This window comes from Aegilops tauschii, chromosome 7 (genome assembly GCF_002575655.3).
Source record: "Aegilops tauschii subsp. strangulata cultivar AL8/78 chromosome 7, Aet v6.0, whole genome shotgun sequence".
Taxonomy (NCBI): Eukaryota; Viridiplantae; Streptophyta; class Magnoliopsida; order Poales; family Poaceae; genus Aegilops; species Aegilops tauschii.
The window spans coordinates 406,308,308-406,334,089 of NC_053041.3; the positions used below are offsets into that span (position 1 = coordinate 406,308,308).

General features: G+C 55.9%; 1 protein-coding gene and 1 long non-coding RNA gene across 2 annotated transcripts; both read left to right on the forward strand.

Moving 5' to 3' along the window:
- Window positions 1-6,681: 6,681 nt before the first annotated feature.
- Window positions 6,682-9,165, forward strand: LOC109779890 (protein IQ-DOMAIN 18). The gene is made up of 5 exons (XM_020338500.4): window positions 6,682-7,100; window positions 7,238-7,540; window positions 7,641-7,919; window positions 8,012-8,158; window positions 8,283-9,165. Exons 1-5 carry the CDS (start codon window positions 6,972-6,974, stop codon window positions 9,060-9,062), a joined length of 1,638 nt encoding a protein of 545 aa, XP_020194089.1. The 5' UTR covers window positions 6,682-6,971; the 3' UTR covers window positions 9,063-9,165.
- Window positions 9,166-10,012: 847 nt separating this feature from the next.
- Window positions 10,013-12,382, forward strand: LOC109779891 (uncharacterized). The gene is made up of 3 exons (XR_005764475.2): window positions 10,013-10,338; window positions 11,187-11,296; window positions 11,426-12,382. It is a non-coding gene; the product is annotated as an uncharacterized lncRNA (long non-coding RNA).
- Window positions 12,383-25,782: the final 13,400 nt, after the last annotated feature.

The window sequence follows — 25,782 nt, forward strand, 5'->3', positions numbered from 1 at the left end:
GGGTGAACAAATTACTGCCGAGCAATTGATAGAAAAGCGCATAGTTATGAGAATATCTAGGCAATGATCATGAATATAGGCATCACGTCCGTGTCAAGTAGACCGAAACGATTCTGCATGTACTACTATTAGTCCACACATCGACCGCTATCCAGTATGCATCTAGAGTATTAAGTTCATAAGAACAGAGTAACGCATTAGGCAAGATGACATGATGTAGAGGGATAATCTCAAGCAATATGATATAAACCCCATCTTTTTATCCTCGATGGCAAAAATACAATACGTGCCTTGCTACCCCTACTATCACTGGGAAAGGACACCGCACGACTGAACCCAAAGCTAAGCACTTCTCCCATTGCAAGAAAGATCAATCTAGTAGGCCAAACTAAACCGATAATTCGAAGAGACTTGCAAAGATATCAAATCATGCATATAAGAATTCAGAGAAAAACCAAATATTATTCATAAATAATCTTGATCATAAATCCACAATTCATCGGATCTCGGCAAACACACGGCAAAAGAGTATTACATCGAATAGATCTCCAAGAACATCGAGGGGAACTTTGTATTGAGAACCAAAGAGAGAGAAGAAGCCATCTAGCTAATAACTATGGACCCGAAGGTCTGTGGTAAACTACTCACGCTTCATCGGAGAGGCTATGGTGTTGATGTAGAAGCCCTCCGTGATCGATTCCCCCTCCGGCAGATCGCCGGAAACGGCCCCAAGATGGGATCTCACGGGTACAGAAGGTTGCGGCGGTGGAAAAGTGGTTTCGTAGCTCCCCCTGATGTTTTTAGGGTATAAGAGTATATATAGGCGAAAGAAGTACGTCGGTGGAGCTTCATGGGGCCCACGAGGGTGGGGGGCGCGCCTACCCCCCTGGGCGTGCCCTCCTGCCTTGTGGCCGCCTCGCGGAGTTCCAGACTTCAACTCCAAGTCTTCTGGATTGCGTTTGTTCCAAGAAAGATCATCACGAAGGTTTCATTCCGTTTGGATTCCGTTTGGTATTCATTTTCTGCAAAACACTGAAATAGGCAAAAAACAGAAACTGGCACTGGGCCTTCGATTAATAGGTTAGTCCCAAAAATAATATAAAAGATCATATTAAAGCCCATTAAACATCCAAAACAGATAATATAATAGCATGGAACAATCAAAAATTATAGATACGTTTGAGATGTATCATGTCCTCACCTCATGACAAAAGGGGTAGCAAGGCACGTATTGTATTGTTGCTACTAAGAGAAAACGACGCGGTTTAATTATATTGCTTGGTTTTACTTTGTCTACATTATGTCATCATACTTCATGCATTACTCTGTTTGTTACGAACTTAATATGTAGAGAGGCAAGCATAGATGCGCTCTCGAAGTGGACTAATAGTAGTCGATGCAGGCATGAGTTGGTCTACTTGTCATGGACGTAATTCCTATATACATGATCATTGCCATGAATAACGTCATAACTATGCGCTTTTATATCAATTGCCCAACAGTAATTTGTCTACCCGTCGTATGCTATTTTTACGAGAGAGAGGCCTCTAGTGAAAACTATGGACCCAGGGTCTACTTTAATCATATTACAAAAAAACAAATTTAGCTTGCTATAATTTTAATTCTTTTATTTTACTTTGCAATTTATCTATCACCTATCACCACATTTGATCCTTGCAATTAACGAGTACAAGGGGATTGGCAACCCTCTTGCGCGCGTTGGGTGCAAGTATTTGCTCTTGTGTGTGCATGTACCGTTGACTACTATCCCCATCCTGGTTTATTAGTCCTCTTTGTATTTTGTGCCAAACTTTGAACTTAAATTTAACCAACAAATGTTAATGCATGTCATAAAAAATAATATCATTTAAAATTATGTTCAAGTACGAATCCAACGATATAATTTTTTGTGAAATGCACTAACATTTTGTCAGTTAAATCTATAGTCAAAAGTTAGCACAAAACGCGAAGGGGACTGATAAGCCAGGACGGAGGTAGTAGGTGTTTGCGTGGTTCTCCTATTGGTTCGATAACATTGGTTCTCACTGAGGAAAATACTATCTGCTACTATATTGCTTCACCCTTCCTCTTGGGGGAAAATCCCAACAGAGCTCACAAGTAGGATGGTTCTTTGAGTTTGATGATTTGTAGTAGGCATTATCCTTGTGGTTTGTAAAGAACTAGGGTTAGGGTATGTGTCAGGTAATGCCATGATTTATTGAATATGTTAGTTGTGGCGTGCTTTTCATATAATGCATTACCAATGCCTCCATATAATACATTGGACTTGGCATTGATACATTAAGTTTCTTGTCATTATTTCTAGATGGCGAGACTCGTTAATGTTCATCATTTGGAAAAGGTGACATTTTTTATTAACAATGCTGACATTCTTGACAACAATGAGAAAGTCATGGTATTTAATACAAGTCCTAGTTATGAGGAGGTTGTCGAGAGGGTACAATATGTGTTGAATTGGATGGACCCGAATGATATAGTTCAACCAATACGAAGGTATGATGCTGGAGTGTGATCAAAATCTCGATTGAAGAATATACCTATCACCTCGGATTTGCATTGGGAGATATACAAGGATAAAGTTGCAAAATTGGAAGATGGGTCACTGGAATTGTTTGCTGCCATGGTCGAAGGTCGACATTTGGAAATTGACTTGAACCAACATGTGTCCTTCCCCAAGTCATGATATGAGCCAGAGTAGAAGTCCGTGGTGTGTTGATGATAGGGTTGAGATGCATGCCCCCAATGCTTCTAGCCAACCACCAACTAGCCAAGAGGTGAATTCTAGTGACCGAGTCAATGAAGAAGATGGTGATGGTGGTGATTATGGTCATGGTGGTTATGGTGATGATTATGAGCAAGAGTATGAGATTCATGATAATGATATCGATGACTTGGAGGGCCATGTCGCATAGCAGAACATAGACCATGAGATCCCCTCGAATGACCATGGTCCGGAGAAAGAATTAGACGAGGATGGATTCGCGGAGAAAGAAAACCAAATTTGCTTAGAGGTGACAGGACTTGAAATTAGAACTCCATTGTTTCATGATCATAGCTGTGCCTATAAGGCTATAGCTGATGGTGGCATGAGTAAGGCTATAGCTGATGATCGCCCTATATAGCCAACCTCACCTCACCTCCCAAACTCCCGCCACCACTCCCCCCTTTCAAGCTTTCCCTTTCGCGCGGATCAACACTGACGACTAGGTAAGCGACCCTTCTTCTCTGGCCATCGGTTCATGGCGGTGGCAATTCTAGTCCTTCACTTCTCCAGCATGTTTCGTGCCTCCTTTCGGCTACATCGATGATTGTGAGTTCGATCACCCCCTCCTCTCTACTTATTCGTCTTAGCTAGATCTGCGAGTGTGTGATAGGATTAGTCATGTGGCCATATTGTAGCATTGTGCACTGTCGATATGTGAGAATGTGATGTTCTAGTTGGTACAAGTGATGGTTTTATAGCATGCTGGGAGTTGTTTGCAAGCACGTGTGGTATTTTGTTGACCTCCTTTGTATGATTTGAGCTGGTGTGTCGAACTAAATGATGTGTCTGTAGTTGTGTGGTGTTCGTTCATACTGTCCATATGTAGTGCTCGTTCATACCATCCATGTTTAGTGCTCGTTCCTACTGTCAATGTAGTGTGCTCCACTCTTGCCGATGCTTATGTTTGTAGGACCGAGCACACAGGAGTTTAGTCAAGCCATTGTCTTGTCCCAGAGTCAATTCATGTTGTCCTACGTCGAGGACTCCCAGCCTCTCATCGAGGAGCATAGTCCTCCTGATTCAGATGTTTTCGAGGTGTCTGTTATGATTCCCCCATTCGTTCCTACAACATATGTGCTGGTTGAGCCCAATGTTGCAGCTACTGATGCTGCTCAAAAGGCACCCGCCAAGGTAAAGAAGGATGGCAGGAGAAACTCCATGGAATAGCCGCCGTTCCTATCGACATTCGTGCTTAACAAGACGTGTGAAATCATAACAAGTGGGTGAGGACTGAGGACTGACAAGGGCTTCGAGGAGGTGCACTTAAACTCTGTTGCAAAGCAGGTGTTCGAGGTTTGTGGCGAGGAGGCCACGTCGACCAAGGTCTACAACCACCTCCGGGAGTGGAGAGCGAGATGGATCCAAGTGTCCAAGCTCACACACCTGAGCGACATTTCATGGGATCAGGAGACCCGCTCGATCGTTTTGGAGGTGGAGCACTACCAAGGCCACACCGCGGTTAGCTCACGTACCACCTGTTTAAGCCTGTGTACCATGCCAATCACAACTAACCAAGATGTTGTGTAACTAACCACGTTGTAGTGTTTCTTTCTTAGGATCACCCCAAGGACGTAGAGTTCCTCAAAACACCCATTCAAAACTACTCACAGATGCAGCAAATCTTCTTCTTTGGGCCGGCAACCGGCAAGCATGCCCTGGACTCCGGTCAGCCACTCGGTCTGCCTATGCTCAACTATCCAGACGCCCTGAAGTTAGATATCATCGCCCTTTATGGTCCTAATAAGGATGGTGATCACGCTCCTGTGCTTGATAGGAAGTGGAAGAGGGGCGGCTTGATGGATGAAGAGCTACGCGCCTTCAACATCATGACTCAGGCCGTCAAGGAGGTGGCAGCCGTCCTCAAGGAGAGCAAACCGGTCGACGTCCACCCTGACCTCTAGATCGTCATAATGGGCCGAGGTGGCTTCAACCCAGAGGCTCTGATGGCTGCTCTGAGCCACATGCTGGACAAAACGGCTCAGGCTGTTGGGTTTGTTGCCATGGCAAACTCCCATAGGGTGCTCTGGCTTACGACCTGATCCTCGACGATGATGACGATGGTGATGACAATGTACATTTTGTGGTAGTTAGGGCTTGAACACCGATGCTGCCCTACATATTTTGATGATGTGGCATATACTAACCCCTCACACTGATGGCAAACTTACGGGGTAGGAATACACCCTCTTTTGGACGTGGTGGTAGATGACACCATAGTAGATAGGATGAATTTGCTCTGCCTTGTGATCATGCATCCTTAAGTTTCATCTGTTCCATGTGTACTGATGCTACTTTGATTATTGCTTGAATTCTTACTCTCCTGTCATTGCTAGGACAAGTGGTATGTGGTGGACAAAGGGAGGATTCCAGTGATTTACAGTTTCTGGGATGCATGCGAAGAACAAGTCAACCATTACCCAAAGAACTCCTACAAAGGGTTTAAGACTAGACAACACATAGTGGACGCTTACTCCAAATTTGTGCACAAGCATTGCAAGTAATGTCGTACTCCCTCCGTTCCTAAATATAAGTCTTTTTAGACATTTCAAATGGATTACAACATACGGATGTATGTAGACATATTTTAGAGTATAGATCCACTCATTTTGCTCCGTATGTAGTCGCTTGTTGGAATCTCCAAAAAGACTTATATTTGGGAACGGAGGGAGTAGTAGGCAAGGCTCCTCGTCAGTTTGGCTGTGTGAGATGAGAACTTCATCATCGTCGTCCAGTTCATTTGTGATTGCAGTGATGTTTTATTGGTGTGATCGGTGTGCATATGTGTAAGGTGTAGCTGATAAGCTCAGTACATAGGGTACACGATAAACAGACCTTGTTTTTGCAAGCAATCGAACAATATGTGATAGTATGAAGCCAGCCAATGTAGGAACCAAGCACATGGCCTAGAGTTGGCGCTACTACGCACATAACAACATACAGACAAATAAACTACATGCAGATGATGATTTTTACCTTGCATTTGTTCAACCGGGCTCAAGTGAAACAAGTATGCAAAGTGAAAAAACGCTGGAGCAACCAAACGCGTTGGCGTTGCAAGTTGCTTGGCGTGCAGTGCATGCATGCACGCAGGTGCGATCATCTGCACGTACTGCGATCCACGATACGCACTCCCATTTTTTCCTTGGGATACGTACTCCCATTAACTATACCTGGCCCATCAACAAAACATTCAATTTTTGCAAGTACTTCAAACTGGGTGCGTATGGGCAGCCAACTAGCCGGTGTGGCTGCTGGTCCGGTCCGGACCACGCATGTGTCACCAATGCGGGCATGTGACTTGCTGGAGCGCGCACGCGGCTGGACCCCCACCGTATCTGCGTCCCACTACTTGGGTTGAGGCAGTCAACCCTAGATCGGTCCATCTCAGCACACACAAAAACAGAAAATGATTCGTCTGCATGAGGTGCAGTGCGTGCCGACAAATTACATAAATCCATTGAGGATAAGAAACAATCATGCTCACAAGTTTATTCAAATGTATATTTGTTCCCGGTTGGTGGTTACATGGAGTCGTACCTAGCTAGCTAACGGTGCCAACTCCCCCTCTAGACACTTTCTTCAGTCATTATCAACTCATTTAGTATCATCTACATATAATCCTAAAAAAAAAGGTATCATCTACATATACTCCAAAATGATGCTCGTAGTAGAAAAATGCTGCGCGAATCATTTCGCACCTGCAGCGCACACGTCCGTCCACTCATCATCACACCCGAACGGATTAGACAAACGGCTCAAAAGGCTTTCCCCCCGGGCTCCACCCCATCGTAACGTTCACCCACCAGGACCCTACCCACCCCACCACAGCATGGGGAAAGGATACTGGCCCCACCTGTCGGCGAGTGAGCAACTGGTAGCAGCAGTGCCGACGGCAGCACAGTCTTCTTCACTCCACTCATCCACTCCGCTCCCCTCTGCTGCGCGTCTGCTGCTAATGGATGCTCCACATAAAAGACGCAGGGAGGGCGCGTGAGTCATCAAACCCCCCACTGCCCGCGCCAGCCAGCCGCGGCAATAATAATAACTCCGCCGCCTCCTGCCATGCCGCACGCTAGTAGTAGCACGCTAGGATCGAGTAGCTCGTAGCGTAGCCGTGCGAGGGAGGGAGGTGGGTCGATGCCCGCGGCCGTGCAACCACAGCAACCGCGAGCCGGTGGTGTTGGCCATGGGGAATAAGAAGGGCGGGTCGTCGTGGCTCACCGCCGTCAAGCGGGCCTTCCGCTCGCCGTCCAAGGAGGACAGCCCCAAGAAGTCTGCACGCCTCCGCGAGGACCCTGACGCCGACGAGGACAAGGTCTTCCCCTACCCTTCCCCCGTTTCTTCTCTCAATGCATCTCCTCTCTGGCCGTCCTCCCCGGCGTTCGATTCTTGATTAGTCTTTACGAGTTAATGCGTGACTGACGCTGTGTCTCGTGCGCTCGCACCGCGCAGACCAAGAGGGAGAGGAGGAGATGGCTCTTCAGGAGATCCTCGTCCCCGTCTCCGTCTCCGGCGTCTGCCCCCGCGCCGCCGGAGCAGCAGCAGTCGGCGTCGAGGTCGGCACCTGCACCCGCTGTGACGGACGAGCAGCGTCACGCCATCGCGCTGGCCGTGGCGACCGCGGCGACGGCCGAGGCTGCCGTGGCCACGGCGCAGGCGGCGGCCGAGGTCGTCCGCCTGACCCGCCCCTCCTCCAGCTTCGTGCGGGAGCACTACGCTGCCATCGTCGTACAGACCGCCTTCCGAGGCTACCTGGTAGCTAACTGCGTGCAATGGCTGCGCCTCACTTGCCGTCGATCTCATTCTCCATTCTCCCTCGAGGTGTTTGCCGTAATGCGTTTTTGCCCTTGCACAGGCGAGGCGTGCTCTGCGCGCGCTCAAGGGGCTGGTGAAGCTGCAAGCGCTAGTGCGCGGGCACAACGTGCGGAAGCAGGCCAACATGACGCTGCGGTGCATGCAGGCGCTGGTGCGCGTCCAGGCGCGGGTGCGCGACCAGCGGATGCGACTCTCCCAGGAGTCCTTGTCCGCCGCCGGTGCGGCTGCGTGCGGCAGCAGCAAATCCTCGTACAGCGTTGACACCTCCGCTTTCTGGGACTCCAAGTACACCCAAGAATACGCCGAACGCCGCTCTGTGGTCCGTCTCTACCAACCAGCATTCGCATCTGTCGATCTCGTGGCGCTGCTTGTTAGTACAAGTTTGATTGTGATGGATTGATTGGGTTGCAGGAGCGGTCGCGAGACGGCAGCAGCTTCGCCGCCGAAGACTGGGACGACCGGCCGCGGACGATAGAGGAGATTCAGGCGATGCTGCAGACGAGGAAAGACGCTGCTCTCAAGCGTGAGAGAGCGCTCTCATACGCCTTTTCTCACCAAGTAAGAAACTCAGTGCATCAACAAGTCCACTCCAGCAACATGTTTGTTGATTGCATTTAAAGTTTTGACAAATTTTTGCACAAGTGTTCGATCTTATTGTTTGCTGTTGTGTGGTTGCTTAAAGATTTGGAGGAACGCCGCGCCGTCAGTCGAGGAGGAGATGAACGTCGACGGGCAGCCGCGCTGGGCGGAGAGGTGGATGGCGTCGCGCGCGTCGTTTGATACAAACAGGAGCAGCGCCCGAACTGCCGCGGCGGCGGCTGCTGCGGCACCAGGGCGCGCGTCCACGGACCACCGCGACCAGGTCAAGACGTTGGAGATCGACACCGCACGGCCATTCTCCTACTCCACGCCTCGCCGGCATGCCCCACCGTCGCAGCACGGGAACGGCTCGCCGATGCACCGTGCGCACCACCAGGCTTCGGTCACGCCGTCACCGGGGAAGGCGAGGCCACCGATTCAGGTGCGCTCCGCGAGCCCGCGAGTGGAGCGCGGCACAAGTGGTGGAGGAGGAAGCTACACACCGAGCTTGCACTCCCAGCGCCACGCGTCCTCCGGCTCGGCGGTGCCGAACTACATGGCGGCCACGGAATCTGCAAAGGCACGTATCCGCTCCCAGAGCGCGCCACGGCAACGCCCTGCAACCCCGGAGCGCGACCGGCCACAGACCGCCTATAACCCCGCCGGAGGGAGCGCCAAGAAGCGGCTGTCGTTCCCCGTCCCGCAGGACCCGTACGGCGTTGGGTACGCGCAGAGCCTGCGGAGCCCGAGCTTCAAGAGCGCGACGGGGCGGTTCACCTCCGAGCAGCGTTCGACCGTCTCGTCTCTGTCGTGCGCAGAGAGCGTCGGCGGGGAACCAGTCTCCCCGTCGTCCACCACTGACCTCCGCCGCTGGCTCCGTTGAGTTGAGCCCCCGGCGAGGTGTTCGTTGTAATACCTGCGTTGCTAATTTTCTCGTAATCTCCTCGGAGAAAAATGACCTTCTCGTAATCTATTTTTTTGCTGCCTTTTGGTGTCATTCTGTGCGGTGGGGCTTGAGTGTCAGGGCGCAGGCTGTAAAGGGCAGTTCGTTAATTGGGTACTGTTGGAGTTCGGGAAAGTGGTAAAAGCGCTGGCTTTTCGTGCGGCGTCTTACGCTTTTCACGTAGTGCAGCGGCTCCAGCTGTGTGCGTGCTCCCACGAGTACAACCGGAGCAATGCTACGGTAAATTAGGGGCATTTGACTGATTTTCAATTGGATTTCACTCAAGTTTCCTGACAAATAAACATAAGACACCTGTATGTCCAACCCCCCAGACAATTATATGTAGGGGTTCGCTCGAAACGACTCCTTGGCGATCGATCGCGGGAGCGATCGATTCCGACCGAGCGCGGCGCGCGTCCTATTCCCCTTCCCTTTCCTGCTCGTTTCCTTTTTTTGGAAAAAGCCCACCCGACCGCTATCTATTCCCTTTTCCCTTTCGCCATCCCCTCCTACTCTGCCCTGCCGCTTCCCCTTCTCGCCGGCGGCTCCTCCCTCGCGGCAGCGACCAATACGGCGAGACGCCGCAGCCACACGAGCGACCACGAGGTCAGCGGCGAATAGGCCGAGGCGCCGCGGCCGCACGAGCGCCCGCGAGGTCAGCGGTGAATACGGCGAGGCGCTGCGCCCGCACGGGTGCGCCGAGGTCCAGGGGCGGAAGCGGCCAATACGGCGAGGCGGTGGCTGTCCGGCGGCGTACTTCCTCCTGCCTGTGCTCGACCTCCCGCTGTGCGTCCCCACCCGCATCACCAAGCTTCCGAGCGGCGTCCGCGTCGGCTCCGAGGATGTCCCGGTACCCCCCCCCCCCCCCCCCCCCCCCCCCCCCCCCCTCCCCTCTTCCTTTCGATGAGTCCATAGCTGACGGCGGCCACCGTCTCCGAGCTCACGAAACACCCAGATTTGGCAGGGAGCAGCACATGGATGTCGATTTTGGCAGCTCTGCTCTCATGAAGGTAGCATGGATAGGTAGTTCCCGTCACGCACAGTTTGCTCGTTTTCAGCATCAGGAGAAAGAAGATGATTCAATTTTCTTGGAAGGACTAATCCAGTGAGGATGCTGAACAAGAAAATATGGAATATGGAACTCAACACTGAAGAAAAGCAGGCCACCTTGGTGGCTCTGTGCTCAGAAAAGAGGATTGTTTACTGTTTCACAAAAGTATGATTTTTCGACAGCAACTCATCCGCCTCAGTCTCGTCTTTCGTTGGCGGCGGAGCACAATGTAGTAGTGTTCGTGGGCGCATCTCTGTGAAAATCCATACAAGTATCGGAACCGACTGTCGAGATGGGAAAGAGAAAATCCCTAAATGCATCTGTGAAAAAATGACATTTTTTCAGTCAATGAACTAAGACTAGCAGTTCATTTTTATTCTGTAGGGGGAACTTTTTTGGGTGAAATTCTGAACGCTATTCAAAGATATAAGCAGCTGCCATTGTCCAACAATGCACTAATTATCTGAACATTGTTTTGTTTTTCTGTAGCAAGTTATTCTATAAATACTGAACACTACGCAAGGAAATCAGCAGTTGCCACTGTTCAGAGAATGAGCTAATTCCCAGAAAGTCGTTTTGTTTTTCTGTAGCAAGTTATTCTATAAATATTGAACACTATGCAAGGAAATCAGCAGCTGCCATTGTTCAGAGAATGAGCTAATCTGCTGAAAATCGTTTTGTTTTTCTCTAGCAAACTATTGTATGGATTAGCTAAGAAATTGAGCTCTGAACATTGTTCAAACAACAGAGATAGAGCACAGACTGTATATGCATTGAGCATTAAGCTAGAAGAATTCTTAGCTAATCCTTGACGAGACATTGGTGTGCTGAATGATCTCTGCTACCCACCATAATTTATTTATTTTTATATGAAATATGCATGCTTGTATGTGCTGTCCCATTTTAGTACTTGCGGTTTCATCTTCAATTTTGTCATAAATTAGGATTTTGTTTAGTTATAAATTCTAGGTTTCTAATCTGGTGCCTGCTACTCCTTTTGACCATTTTTGCAGGTCAGAGTTGAAACAGACCCATAAGACAGAACTCAGCTCCGGATTAGTCCTTCCGGAGCTAAGTTATTTTACACCAGTTTACCCCCTTTTAGCAGCTGCCATTATTCCTGGTACTCCTTTTGACCATTTGTTCAAAGAAATCAGCAGCTCCCCTTATTTTACATCAGTTTACCCCCTTTTAGCACAAAGGAACAACTCATTTTCTCGCTACTCCAATTTTTTATTGTGCTTTTGTGTAGGAGGAGAAATTGATTCTCAGACCACAAGAACCACAGAACAGCAAGGGTGATATTCAGGTTGAAATATCTCCATAGACAATCTAACCTGTACAGGGATGAGTAAGAGATGAAACACTTCAATTGAAAGCACCGCGAAGGTATCTAAGCAATGGCAACATCATTTGAAGAACATCCTTTTTCTTTTCCTAATTTTTTGTAGGTTAATAACTTACAGCGAAAATGTCAATAACTTACAGCATAAATATCTTCTTATAGGCAGTCTTTCACACTAAAACGACAACACAGGCCTTACATACACATAAGTAAAAATGCTCATCGTTTTTCTCTGCGCCCACCATGCAAAAAAACAAATGTGCCCCAACAAGATAATTGCCTCCTTTTCTTTTCCCATAGCATCCTATGCGCGTTGTAGCTCTTTGGTCCAGCCCACGGCGCCATAACAGATAAAGGGAATTAGTTCCTTCTGCTTCTATATAAGAAAATATGATAGCCATAATAAACCCTATAAGATTAATACTGCTAGTCCAGAAAATTTAAGCATTACTGGGTTCTTTTGGGGACATTGTGGCTTTCGATGGCCTGGCAGCTTGCACTTGGAACACTTCTTTATTGCTGACTGCAGATTTTTTTAACCTTTCTTCCAATTGTGTACTGCAGATTTTTCTCACTACTAAAATACATTTTGTTTTGTATGCGGATCATCACAATATGATTAAACCATGTCTCAAAGCTCCCGGACGATCACCCAAGGACGGCAAAATGCTGGACACATGACAATGACTCATCGATAAGAGGATTTTCCGGCGAAATACTATTTTTTAGATAAATAGTTTTCTTGCTTTTTAGTACGGACACACATACAATTTTATTGATGCTTTTTTTGGATAGAGATGACATTTTTGTCCGACGCTATTTTTGATTATTTTTGTTTGGATACAAATTAATTGATACCACTCTTACCCTGTCTATCTTAGGGTTACGCGAGTCGAGGCGGACGTCCTCGCGGTAGCGACGACGGATGCCGAGATGAGCACGTGACACAAATTTTAGGATAACGCGAGTCGAGGCGGACGTCGTCACGGTAGCGACGACGGACGCCGAGAAGAGCACGTGATACCACTGCCACCCTGTCTATCTTAGGGTAACGCGAGTCGAGGCGGACGTCGTCGCGGTAGCGACGTCGGACGCCGAGACAAGCACGTGACATCACTGCCACCCTGTCTATCTTAGGGTAACGCAAGTCGAGGCGGACGTCGTCGCGGTAGCGACGACGGACGCCGAGACGAGCACGTTACACCACTGCCACCCTGTCTATCTTATGGTAACGCGAGTCGAGGCGGACGTCGTCGCGTTAGCGACGACGGACGCCGAGACGAGCACGTGACACCAGAGCCACCTTGTCTATCTTAGGTTAACGCGAGTCGAGGCGGACGTCGTCGCAGTAGCGAGGACGGACGCCGAGACGAGCACGTGACACCACTGCAACCCTATCTATCTTAGGGTAACGCGAGTCGAGGCGGACGTCGTCGCGGTAACGATGACGGACGCCGAGACGAGCACGTGACACCAGGGCCACCCTGTCTATCTTAGGGTAAAGCGAGTCGAGGCGGACATCGTCGCGCTAGCGACGACGGACGCCTAGACGGTCACGTGACACCACTGCCACCCTATCTATCTTAGGGTAACGCGAGTCGAGGCGGACGTCGTCGCGGTAGCGACGAAGGACGCCGAGACGGGCACGTGACACCACTGCCACCCTGTCTATCTAAGCGTAATGCAAGTCGAGGCGGACGTCGTCGCGGTAGCGACAACGGACGCCGAGACGAGCACGTGACGCCAGGGCCACCCTGTCTATATTAGGGTAACACGAGTCGAGGCGGACGTCGTCGCGGTAGCGACGACGGACGCCGAGACGAGCACGTGACACCACTGCCACCCTGTCTATCTTAGGGTAACGCGAGTCGAGACGGACGTCGTCGCGGTAGCGATGATGGACGCCGAGACGGGCATGTGATAGCACTGCCACCCTATCTATCTAAGGGTAACGCGAGTCGAGGCGGACGTCGTCGCGGTAGCGACCACGGACGCCGAGACGAGCACGTGCACCAGGGCCACCCTGTCTATGTTAGGATAACGCGAGTCGAGGCGGACGTCGTCGCAGTAGCGACGACGGACGCCGAGACGACCACGTGACACTAGGGCCACCCTGTCTATCCTAGGGTCACGCGAGTCGAGACGGACGTCGTCGCGGTAGCGACGACGGACGCGGAGACGAGCATGTGACACCAGGGCCACCCTGTCTATCTTAAGGTAACGCGAGTCGAGGCGGACGTCGTCGCGGTAGCGACGACGGACGCCGATACGAGCACCACTGCCACCCTATCTATCTTAGGGTAACGCGAGTCGAGGCGGACGTCGTCGCGGTAGCGACGATGGACGCCGAGACGAGCACGTGACACCACTGCCACCCTGTCTATCTTAGGGTAATGCGAGTCGAGGCCGCGACGACGTACGCCGAGACGAGCACGTGACACCAGGGCCACCCTGTCTATCTTAGGGTAACGCGAGTCTAGGCGGACGTCGTCACGGTAGCGACGACGGACGCCGAGACGAGCACGTGACACCACTGCCACCCTGTCTATCTTAGGGTAACGCGAGTCGAGGCGGACGTCGTCGCGGTAGCGACGTCGGACGCCGAGACGAGCACGTGACATCACTGCCACCCTGTCTATCTGAGGGTAACGCGAGTCGAGGCGGACGTCGTCGCGGTAACAACGACGGACGCGGAGACGAGCACGTGACACCAGGGCCACCCTGTCTATCTTAGGGTAAAGCGAGTCGAGGCGGACGTCGTCGCGGTAGCGACGACGGACGCCGAGACGAGCACGTGACACCACTGCCACCCTATCTATCTTACGGTAACGCGAGTCGAGGCGGACGTCGTCGCGGTAGCGACGATGCACGCCGAGACGGGCACGTGACACCACTGCCACCCTATCTATCTAAGCGTAACGTGAGTCGAGCCGGCCGTGGTCGCGGTAGCGACGACGGACGCCGAGACGAGCATGTGACACCAGGGCCACCCTGTCTATCTTAGGGTAACGCGAGTCGAGGCGGACGTCGTCGCGGTAGCGACGACGGACGCCGAGACGAGCACGTGACACTAGGGCCACCCTGTCTATCTTAGGGTCAGGCGAGTCGAGGCGGACGTGGTCGTTACGCACGCGGAGACGAGCACGTGACACCAGGGCCAGCCTGTCTATCTTAGGCTAATGTGAGTCGAGGCGGACGTCGTCGCGGTAGCGACGACGGACGCCGAGACGAGCACGTGACACCACTGCCACCCTGTCTATCTTAGGGTAACGCGAGTCGAGGCGGACGTCGTCGCGGTAGCGACGACGGACGCCGAGACGAGCACGTGACACCACTGCCACCCTGTCTATCTTAGGGTAACGCGAGTCGAGGCGGACGTCGTCGCGGTAGCGACGATGGACGCCGAGACGGGCACGTGATAGCACTGCTACCCTCTCTATCTAAGGGTAACGCGAGTCGAGGCGGACGTCGTCGCGGTAGCGACCACGGACGCCGAGACGAGCACGTGACACCAGGGCCACCCTGTCTATCTTAGGGTAACGCGAGTCGAGGCGGACGTCGTCGCAGTAGCGACGACGGACGCCGATACGAGCACCACTGCCACCCTATCTATCTTAGGGTAACGCGAGTCGAGGCGGACGTCATCGCGGTAGCGACGATGGACGCCGAGACGAGCACGTGACACCACTGCCACCCTGTCTATCTTAGGGTAATGCGAGTCGAGGCCGCGACGACGTACGCCGAGACGAGCACGTGACACTAGGGCCACCCTGTCTATCTTAGGGTCACGCGAGTCGAGGCGGACGTTGTCGCTACGCACGCGGAGACGAGCACGTGACACCAGGGCCAGCCTGTCTATCTTAGGCTAATGCGAGTCGAGGCGGACGTCGTCGCGGTAGCGACGACGGACGCCGAGACGAGCACGTGACACCACTGCCACCCTGTCTATCTTAGGGTAACGCGAGTCGAGGCGGACGTCGTCGCGGTAGTGACGACGGACGCCGAGACGAGCACGTGACACCACTGCCACCCTGCCTATCTTAGGGTAACGCGAGTCGAGGCGGACGTCGTCGCGGTAGCGATGACGGACGCCGAGACGAGCACGTGACACCACTGCCACCCTGTCTATCTTAGGGTAACGCGAGTCGAGGCGGACGTCGTCGCGGTAGCGACGATGGACGCCGAGACGGGCAAGTGATAGCACTGCTACCCTCTCTATCTAAGGGTAACGAGAGTCGAGGCGGACATCGTCGCGGTAGCGACCACGGACGCCGAGACGAGCACGTGACACCAGGGCCACCCTGTCTATCTTAGGGTAACGCGAGTCGAGGCGGACGTCGTCGCAGTAGCGACGACGGACGCCGATACGAGCACCACTGCCACCCTATCTATCTTAGGGTAACGCGAGTCGAGGCGGACGTCATCGCGGTAGCGACGATGGACGCCGAGACGAGCACGTGACACCACTGCCACCCTGTCTATCTTAGGGTAATGCGAGTCGAGGCCGCGACGACGTACGCCGAGACGAGCACGTGACACCAGGGCCACCCTGTCTATCTTAGGGTAACGCGAGTCTAGGCAGACGTCGTCACGGTAGAGACGACGGACGCCGAGACGAGCACGTGACACCACTGCCACCCTGTCTATCTTAGGGTAACGCGAGTCGAGGCGGACGTTGTCGCGGTAGCGACGTCGGACGCCGAGACGAGCACGTGACATCACTGCCACCCTGTCTATCTGAGGGTAACGCGAGTCGAGGCGGACGTCGTCGCGGTAACAACGACGGACGCGGAGACGAGCACGTGACACCAGGGCCACCCTGTCTATCTTAGGGTAACGCGAGTCGAGGCGGACGTCGTCGCGGTAGCGACGATGCACGCCGAGACGGGCACGTGACACCACTGCCACCCTATCTATCTAAGCGTAACGTGAGTCGAGCCGGCCGTGGTCGCGGTAGCGACGACGGACGCCGAGACGAGCACGTGACACTAGGGCCACCCTGTCTATCTTAGGGTAAAGCGAGTCGAGGCGGACGTCGTCGCGGTAGCGACGATGTACGCCGAGAAGGGCACGTGATAGCACTGCTACCCTCTCTACCTAAGGGTAACACGAGTCGAGGCGGACGTCGTCGCGGTAGCGACCACGGACGCCGAGACGAGCACGTGACACCAGGGCCACCCTGTCTATCTTAGGGTAACGCGAGTCGAGGCGGACGTCGTCGCGGTAGCGACGTCGGACGCCGAGACAAGCACGTGACACCACTGCCACCCTGTCTATCTTAGGGTAACGCGAGTCGAGGCGGACGTCGTCGCGGTAGCGACGTCGGACGCCGAGACAAGCACGTGACATCACTGCCACCCTGTCTATCTTAGGGTAACGCAAGTCGAGGCGGACGTCGTCGCGGTAGCGACGACGGACGCCGAGACGAGCACGTTACACCACTGCCACCCTGTCTATCTTATGGTAACGCGAGTCGAGGCGGACGTCGTCGCGTTAGCGACGACGTACGCCGAGACGAGCACGTGACACCAGAGCCACCTTGTCTATCTTAGGTTAACGCGAGTCGAGGCGGACGTCGTCGCAGTAGCGAGGACGGACGCCGAGACGAGCACGTGACACCACTGCAACCCTATCTATCTTAGGGTAACGCGAGTCGAGGCGGACGTCGTCGCGGTAACGATGACGGACGCCGAGACGAGCACGTGACACCAGGGCCACCCTGTCTATCTTAGGGTAAAGCGAGTCGAGGCGGACATCGTCGCGCTAGCGACGACGGACGCCTAGACGGTCACGTGACACCACTGCCACCCTATCTATCTTAGGGTAACGCGAGTCGAGGCGGACGTCGTCGCGGTAGCGACGAAGGACGCCGAGACGGGCACGTGACACCACTGCCACCCTGTCTATCTAAGCGTAATGCAAGTCGAGGCGGACGTCGTCGCGGTAGCGACGACGGACGCCGAGACGAGCACGTGACGCCAGGGCCACCCTGTCTATATTAGGGTAACACGAGTCGAGGCGGACGTCGTCGCGGTAGCGACGACGGACGCCGAGACGAGCACGTGACACCACTGCCACCCTGTCTATCTTAGGGTAACGCGAGTCGAGACGGACGTCGTCGCGGTAGCGATGATGGACGCCGAGACGGGCATGTGATAGCACTGCCACCCTATCTATCTAAGGGTAACGCGAGTCGAGGCGGACGTCGTCGCGGTAGCGACCACGGACGCCGAGACGAGCACGTGCACCAGGGCCACCCTGTCTATGTTAGGATAACGCGAGTCGAGGCGGACGTCGTCGCAGTAGCGACGACGGACGCCGAGACGACCACGTGACACTAGGGCCACCCTGTCTATCCTAGGGTCACGCGAGTCGAGACGGACGTCGTCGCGGTAGCGACGACGGACGCGGAGACGAGCATGTGACACCAGGGCCACCCTGTCTATCTTAAGGTAACGCGAGTCGAGGCGGACGTCGTCGCGGTAGCGACGACGGACGCCGATACGAGCACCACTGCCACCCTATCTATCTTAGGGTAACGCGAGTCGAGGCGGACGTCGTCGCGGTAGCGACGATGGACGCCGAGACGAGCACGTGACACCACTGCCACCCTGTCTATCTTAGGGTAATGCGAGTCGAGGCCGCGACGACGTACGCCGAGACGAGCACGTGACACCAGGGCCACCCTGTCTATCTTAGGGTAACGCGAGTCTAGGCGGACGTCGTCACGGTAGCGACGACGGACGCCGAGACGAGCACGTGACACCACTGCCACCCTGTCTATCTTAGGGTAACGCGAGTCGAGGCGGACGTCGTCGCGGTAGCGACGTCGGACGCCGAGACGAGCACGTGACATCACTGCCACCCTGTCTATCTGAGGGTAACGCGAGTCGAGGCGGACGTCGTCGCGGTAACAACGACGGACGCGGAGACGAGCACGTGACACCAGGGCCACCCTGTCTATCTTAGGGTAAAGCGAGTCGAGGCGGACGTCGTCGCGGTAGCGACGACGGACGCCGAGACGAGCACGTGACACCACTGCCACCCTATCTATCTTACGGTAACGCGAGTCGAGGCGGACGTCGTCGCGGTAGCGACGATGCACGCCGAGACGGGCACGTGACACCACTGCCACCCTATCTATCTAAGCGTAACGTGAGTCGAGCCGGCCGTGGTCGCGGTAGCGACGACGGACGCCGAGACGAGCATGTGACACCAGGGCCACCCTGTCTATCTTAGGGTAACGCGAGTCGAGGCGGACGTCGTCGCGGTAGCGACGACGGACGCCGAGACGAGCACGTGACACTAGGGCCACCCTGTCTATCTTAGGGTCAGGCGAGTCGAGGCGGACGTGGTCGTTACGCACGCGGAGACGAGCACGTGACACCAGGGCCAGCCTGTCTATCTTAGGCTAATGTGAGTCGAGGCGGACGTCGTCGCGGTAGCGACGACGGACGCCGAGACGAGCACGTGACACCACTGCCACCCTGTCTATCTTAGGGTAACGCGAGTCGAGGCGGACGTCGTCGCGGTAGCGACGACGGACGCCGAGACGAGCACGTGACACCACTGCCACCCTGTCTATCTTAGGGTAACGCGAGTCGAGGCGGACGTCGTCGCGGTAGCGACGATGGACGCCGAGACGGGCACGTGATAGCACTGCTACCCTCTCTATCTAAGGGTAACGCGAGTCGAGGCGGACGTCGTCGCGGTAGCGACCACGGACGCCGAGACGAGCACGTGACACCAGGGCCACCCTGTCTATCTTAGGGTAACGCGAGTCGAGGCGGACGTCGTCGCAGTAGCGACGACGGACGCCGATACGAGCACCACTGCCACCCTATCTATCTTAGGGTAACGCGAGTCGAGGCGGACGTCATCGCGGTAGCGACGATGGACGCCGAGACGAGCACGTGACACCACTGCCACCCTGTCTATCTTAGGGTAATGCGAGTCGAGGCCGCGACGACGTACGCTGAGACGAGCACGTGACACTAGGGCCACCCTGTCTATCTTAGGGTCACGCGAGTCGAGGCGGACGTTGTCGCTACGCACGCGGAGACGAGCACGTGACACCAGGGCCAGCCTGTCTATCTTAGGCTAATGCGAGTCGAGGCGGACGTCGTCGCGGTAGCGACGACGGACGCCGAGACGAGCACGTGACACCACTGCCACCCTGTCTATCTTATGGTAACGCGAGTCGAGGCGGACGTCGTCGCGGTAGTGACGACGGACGCCGAGACGAGCACGTGACACCACTGCCACCCTGCCTATCTTAGGGTAACGCGAGTCGAGGCGGACGTCGTCGCGGTAGCGATGACGGACGCCGAGACGAGCACGTGACACCACTGCCACCCTGTCTATCTTAGGGTAACGCGAGTCGAGGCGGACGTCGTCGCGGTAGCGACGATGGACGCCGAGACGGGCAAGTGATAGCACTGCTACCCTCTCTATCTAAGGGTAACGAGAGTCGAGGCGGACATCGTCGCGGTAGCGACCACGGACGCCGAGACGAGCACGTGACACCAGGGCCACCCTGTCTATCTTAGGGTAACGCGAGTCGAGGCGGACGTCGTCGCAGTAGCGACGACGGACGCCGATACGAGCACCACTGCCACCCTATCTATCTTAGGGTAACGCGAGTCGAGGCGGACGTCATCGCGGTAGCGACGATGGACGCCGAGACGAGCACGTGACACCACTGCCACCCTGTCTATCTTAGGGTAATGCGAGTCGAGGCCGCGACGACGTACGCCGAGACGAGCACGTGACACCACTGCAACCCTATCTATCTTAGGGTAACGCGAGTCGAGGCGGACGTCGTCGCGGTAACGAAGACGGACACCGAGACGAGCACGTGACACCAGGGCCACCCTGTCTATCTTAGGGTAACGCGAGTCTAGGCAGACGTCGTCACGGTAGAGACGACGGACGCCGAGACGAGCACGTGACACCACTGCCACCCTGTCTATCTTAGGGTAACGCGAGTCGAGGCGGACGTTGTCGCGGTAGCGACGTCGGACGCCGAGACGAGCACGTGACATCACTGCCACCCTGTCTATCTGAGGGTAACGCGAGTCGAGGCGGACGTCGTCGCGGTAACAACGACGGACGCGGAGACGAGCACGTGACACCAGGGCCACCCTGTCTATCTTAGGGTAACGCGAGTCGAGGCGGACGTCGTCGCGGTAGCGACGATGCACGCCGAGACGGGCACGTGACACCACTGCCACCCTATCTATCTAAGCGTAACGTGAGTCGAGCCGGCCGTGGTCGCGGTAGCGACGACGGACGCCGAGACGAGCACGTGACACTAGGGCCACCCTGTCTATCTTAGGGTAAAGCGAGTCGAGGCGGACGTCGTCGCGGTAGCGACGATGTACGCCGAGAAGGGCACGTGATAGCACTGCTACCCTCTCTATCTAAGGGTAACACGAGTCGAGGCGGACGTCGTCGCGGTAGCGACCACGGACGCCGAGACGAGCACGTGACACCAGGGCCACCCTGTCTATCTTAGGGTAACGCGAGTCGAGGCAGGCGTCGTCGCAGTAGCGACGACGGACGCCGAGACGAGCACGTGACACTAGGGCCACCCTGTCTATCTTAGGGTCACGCGAGTCGAGGCGGACGTCGTCGCAGTAGCGACGACGGACGCCGAGACGAGCATCACTGCCACCCTATCTATCTTAGGGTAACGCGAGTCAAGGCGGACGTCGTCGCGGTAGCGACGACGGACGCCGAGTCGAGCACGTGACACCACTGCCACCCTGTCTATCTTAGGGCAACGCGAGTCGAGGCGGACGTCGTGGCGGTAGCGACGACGGACGCCGAGACGAGCACGTGACACCACTGCCACCCTGTCTATCTTAGGGTAACGCGAGTCGAGGCGGACGTCGTCGCGGTAGCGACGATGGACGCCGAGACGGGCACGTGACACCACTGCCACCCTATCTATCTAAGCGTAACGTGAGTTGAGGCGGCCGTCGTCGCGGTAGCGACGACGGACGCCGAGACGAGCACGTGACACCAGGGCCACCCTGTCTATCTTAGGGTAACGCGAGTCGAGGCGGACGTCGTCACGGTAGCGACGACGGACGCCGAGACGAGCACGTGACACCTGGGCCACCTTGTCTATCTAGGTTAACGCGAGTCGAGGCGGACGTCGTCGCAGTAGCGACGACGGACGCCGAGACGAGCACGTGACACCACTGCAACCCTGTCTATCTGAGGGTAACGCGAGTCGAGGCGGACGTCGTCGCGGTAACGACGACGGACACCGAGACGAGCACGTGACACCAGGGCCACCCTGTCTATCTTAGGGTAAAGCGAGTCGAGGCGGACATCGTCGCGCTAGTGACGACGGACTCCTAGACGAGCACGTGACACCACTGCCACCCTATCTATCTTAGGGTAACGCGAGTCGAGGCGGACGTCGTCGCGGTAGCGACGATCGACGCCGAGACGGGCACGTGACTCCATTGCCACCCTGTCTATCTTAGGGTAACGCGAGTCGAGGCGGACGTCGTCACGGTAGCGACGACGGACACCGAGACGAGCACGTGACACCACTGCCACCCTGTCTATCTTAGGGTAACGCGAGTCGAGGCGGACGTCGTCGTGGTAGCGACGTCGGACGCCGAGACGTGCACGTGACACCATTGCCACCCTGTCTATCTGAGGGTAACGCGAGTCGAGGCGGACGTCGTCGCGGTAACAACGACGGACGCCGAGACGAGCACGTGACACCAGGTCCACCCTGTCTATCTTAGGGTAAAGCGAGTCGAGGCGGACGTCGTCGCGGTAGCGACGACGGACGCCGAGACGAGCACGTGACACAACTGCCACCCTATCTATCTTAGGGTAACGCGAGTCGAGGCGGACGTCGTCGCGGTAGCGACGATTCACGCAGAGACGCGCACGTGACAACACTGCCACCCTATCTATCTAAGCGTAACGTGAGTCGAGGCGGCCGTGGTCGCGGTAGCGACGACGGACGCCGAGACGAGCATGTGACACCAGGGCCACCCTGTCTATCTTAGGGTAACGCGAGTCGAGGCGGACGTCGTCGCGGTAGCGACGACGGACGCCGAGACGAGCACGTGACACCAGGGCCACCCTGTCTATCTTAGGGTAACGCGAGTCGAGGCGGACTTCGTCGCGGTAGCGACGACGGACGCCGAGACGAGCACGTGACACCATTGCCACCCTGTCTATCTTAGGGTAACGCGAGTCGAGGCGAAGGTCGTCGCGGTAGTGACGACGGACGCCGAGACGAGCACGTGACACCACTGCCACCCTGTCTATCTTAGGGTAACGCGAGTCGAGGCGGACGTCGTCGTGGTAGCGACGACGGACGCCGAGACGAGCACGTGACACCACTGCCACCCTGTCTATCTTAGGGTAACGCGAGTCGAGGCGGACGTCGTCGCGGTAGCGACGACGGACGCCGAGACGAGCACGTGACACCACTGCCACCCTGTCTATCTTATGGTAACGCGAGTCGAGGCGGACGTCGTCGCGTTAGCGATGACGGACGCCGAGACGAGCACGTGACACCAGGGCCACCTTGTCTATCTTAGGTTAACGCAAGTCGAGGCGGACGTCGTCGCAGTAGCGACGACGGACGCCGAGACGAGCACGTGACACCACTCCAACCCTATCTATCTTAGGGTAACGCGAGTCGAGGCGGACGTCGTCGCGGTAACGACGACGGACACCGAGACGAGCACGTGACACCAGGGCCACCCTGTCTATCTTAGGGTAAAGCGAGTCGAGGCGGACATCGTCACGCTAGCGATGACAGACGCCTAGACGGTCACGTGACACCACTGCCACCCTATCTATCTTAGGGTAACGCGAGTCGAGGCGGACGTCGTCGCGGTAGCGACGACGGACGCCGAGGCGGGCACGTGACACCACTGCCACCCTGTCTATCTAAGCGTAACGCAAGTCGAGGCGGACGTCGTCGCGGTAGCGACGACGGACGCCGAGACGAGCACGTGACGCCAGGGCCACCCTGTCTATCTTAGGGTAACACGAGTCGAGGCGGACGTCGTCGCGGTAGCGACGACGGACGCCGAGACGAGCACGTGACACCACTGCCACCCTGTCTATCTTAGGGTAACGCGAGTCGAGGCGGACGTCGTCGCAGTAGCGACGACGGACGCCGAGACGAGCACGTGACACCACTGCAACCCTGTCTATCTGAGGGTAACGCGAGTCGAGGCGGACGTCGTCGCGGTAACGACGACGGACACCGAGACGAGCACGTGACACCAGGGCCACCCTGTCTATCTTAGGGTAAAGCGAGTCGAGGCGGACATCGTCGCGCTAGCGACGACGGACTCCTAGACGAGCACGTGACACCACTGCCACCCTATCTATCTTAGGGTAACGCGAGTCGAGGCGGACGTCGTCGCGGAGCGACGATGGACGCCGAGACGGGCACGTGACTCCATTGCCACCCTGTCTATCTTAGGGTAACGCGAGTCGAGGCGGACGTCGTCACGGTATCGACGACGGACACCGAGACGAGCACGTGACACCAGGGCCACCCTGTCTATCTTAGGGTAAAGCGAGTCGAGGCGGACATCGTCACGCTAGCGACGACAGACGCCTAGACGGTCACGTGACACCACTGCCACCCTATCTATCTTAGGGTAACGCGAGTCGAGGCGGACGTCGTCGCGGTAGCGACGACGGACGCCGAGGCGGGCACGTGACACCACTGCCACCCTGTCTATCTAAGCGTAACGCAAGTCGAGGCGGACGTCGTCGCGGTAGCGACGACGGACGCCGAGACGAGCACGTGACGCCAGGGCCACCCTGTCTATCTTAGGGTAACACGAGTCGAGGCGGACGTCGTCGCGGTAGCGACGACGGACGCCGAGACGAGCACGTGACACCACTGCCACCCTGTCTATCTTAGGGTAACGCGAGTCGAGGCGGACGTCGTCGCAGTAGCGACGACGGACGCCGAGACGAGCACGTGACACCACTGCAACCCTGTCTATCTGAGGGTAACGCGAGTCGAGGCGGACGTCGTCGCGGTAACGACGACGGACACCGAGACGAGCACGTGACACCAGGGCCACCCTGTCTATCTTAGGGTAAAGCGAGTCGAGGCGGACATCGTCGCGCTAGCGACGACGGACTCCTAGACGAGCACGTGACACCACTGCCACCCTATCTATCTTAGGGTAACGCGAGTCGAGGCGGACGTCGTCGCGGAGCGACGATAGACGCCGAGACGGGCACGTGACTCCATTGCCACCCTGTCTATCTTAGGGTAACGCGAGTCGAGGCGGACGTCGTCACGGTATCGACGACGGACACCGAGACGAGCACGTGACACCACTGCCACCCTGTCTATCTTAGGGTAATGCGAGTCGAGGCGGACGTCGTCGTGGTAGCGACGTCGGACGCCGAGACGAGCACGTGACACCACTGCCACCCTGTCTATCTGAGGGTAACGCGAGTCGAGGCGGACGTCGTCGCGGTAACAACGACGGACGCCGAGACGAGCACGTGACACCAGGGCCACCCTGTCTATCTTAGGGTAAAGCGAGTCGAGGCGGACGTCGTCGCGGTAGCGACGACGGACGCCGAGACGAGCACGTGACACAACTGCCACCCTATCTATCTTAGGGTAACGCGAGTCGAGGCGGACGTCGTCGCGGTAGCGACGATTCACGCAGAGACGCGCACGTGACAACACTGCCACCCTATCTATCTAAGCGTAACGTGAGTCGAGGCGGCCGTGGTCGCGGTAGCGACGACGGACGCCGAGACGAGCATGTGACACCAGGGCCACCCTGTCTATCTTAGGGTAACGCGAGTCGAGGCGGACGTCGTCGCGGTAGCGACGACGGACGCCGAGACGAGCACGTGACACCAGGGCCACCCTGTCTATCTTAGGGTAACGCGAGTCGAGGCGGACTTCGTCGCGGTAGCGACGACGGACGCCGAGACGAGCACGTGACACCACTGCAACCCTGTCTATCTTAGGGTAATCGAGTCGAGGCGAAGGTCGTTGCGGTAGTGACGACGGACGCCGAGACGAGCACGTGACACCACTGCCACCCTGTCTATCTTAGGGTAACGCGAGTCGAGGCGGACGTCGTCGCGGTAGCGACGACGGACGCCGAGACGAGCACGTGACACCACTGCCACCCTGTCTATCTTATGGTAACGCGAGTCGAGGCGGACGTCGTCGCGTTAGCGATGACGGACGCCGAGACGAGCACGTGACACCAGGGCCACCT

Coding starts and splice junctions, on each gene's coding strand:
- LOC109779890 (XM_020338500.4), top strand. CDS start 6,972: ATGGGGAATAAGAAGGGCGGGTCGTCGTGGCTCACCGCCGTCAAGCGG. Junction 7,101..7,237: donor CTGACGCCGACGAGGACAAG/GTCTTCCCCTAC, acceptor CGCACCGCGCAG/ACCAAGAGGGAGAGGAGGAG. Junction 7,541..7,640: donor CCGCCTTCCGAGGCTACCTG/GTAGCTAACTGC, acceptor GCCCTTGCACAG/GCGAGGCGTGCTCTGCGCGC.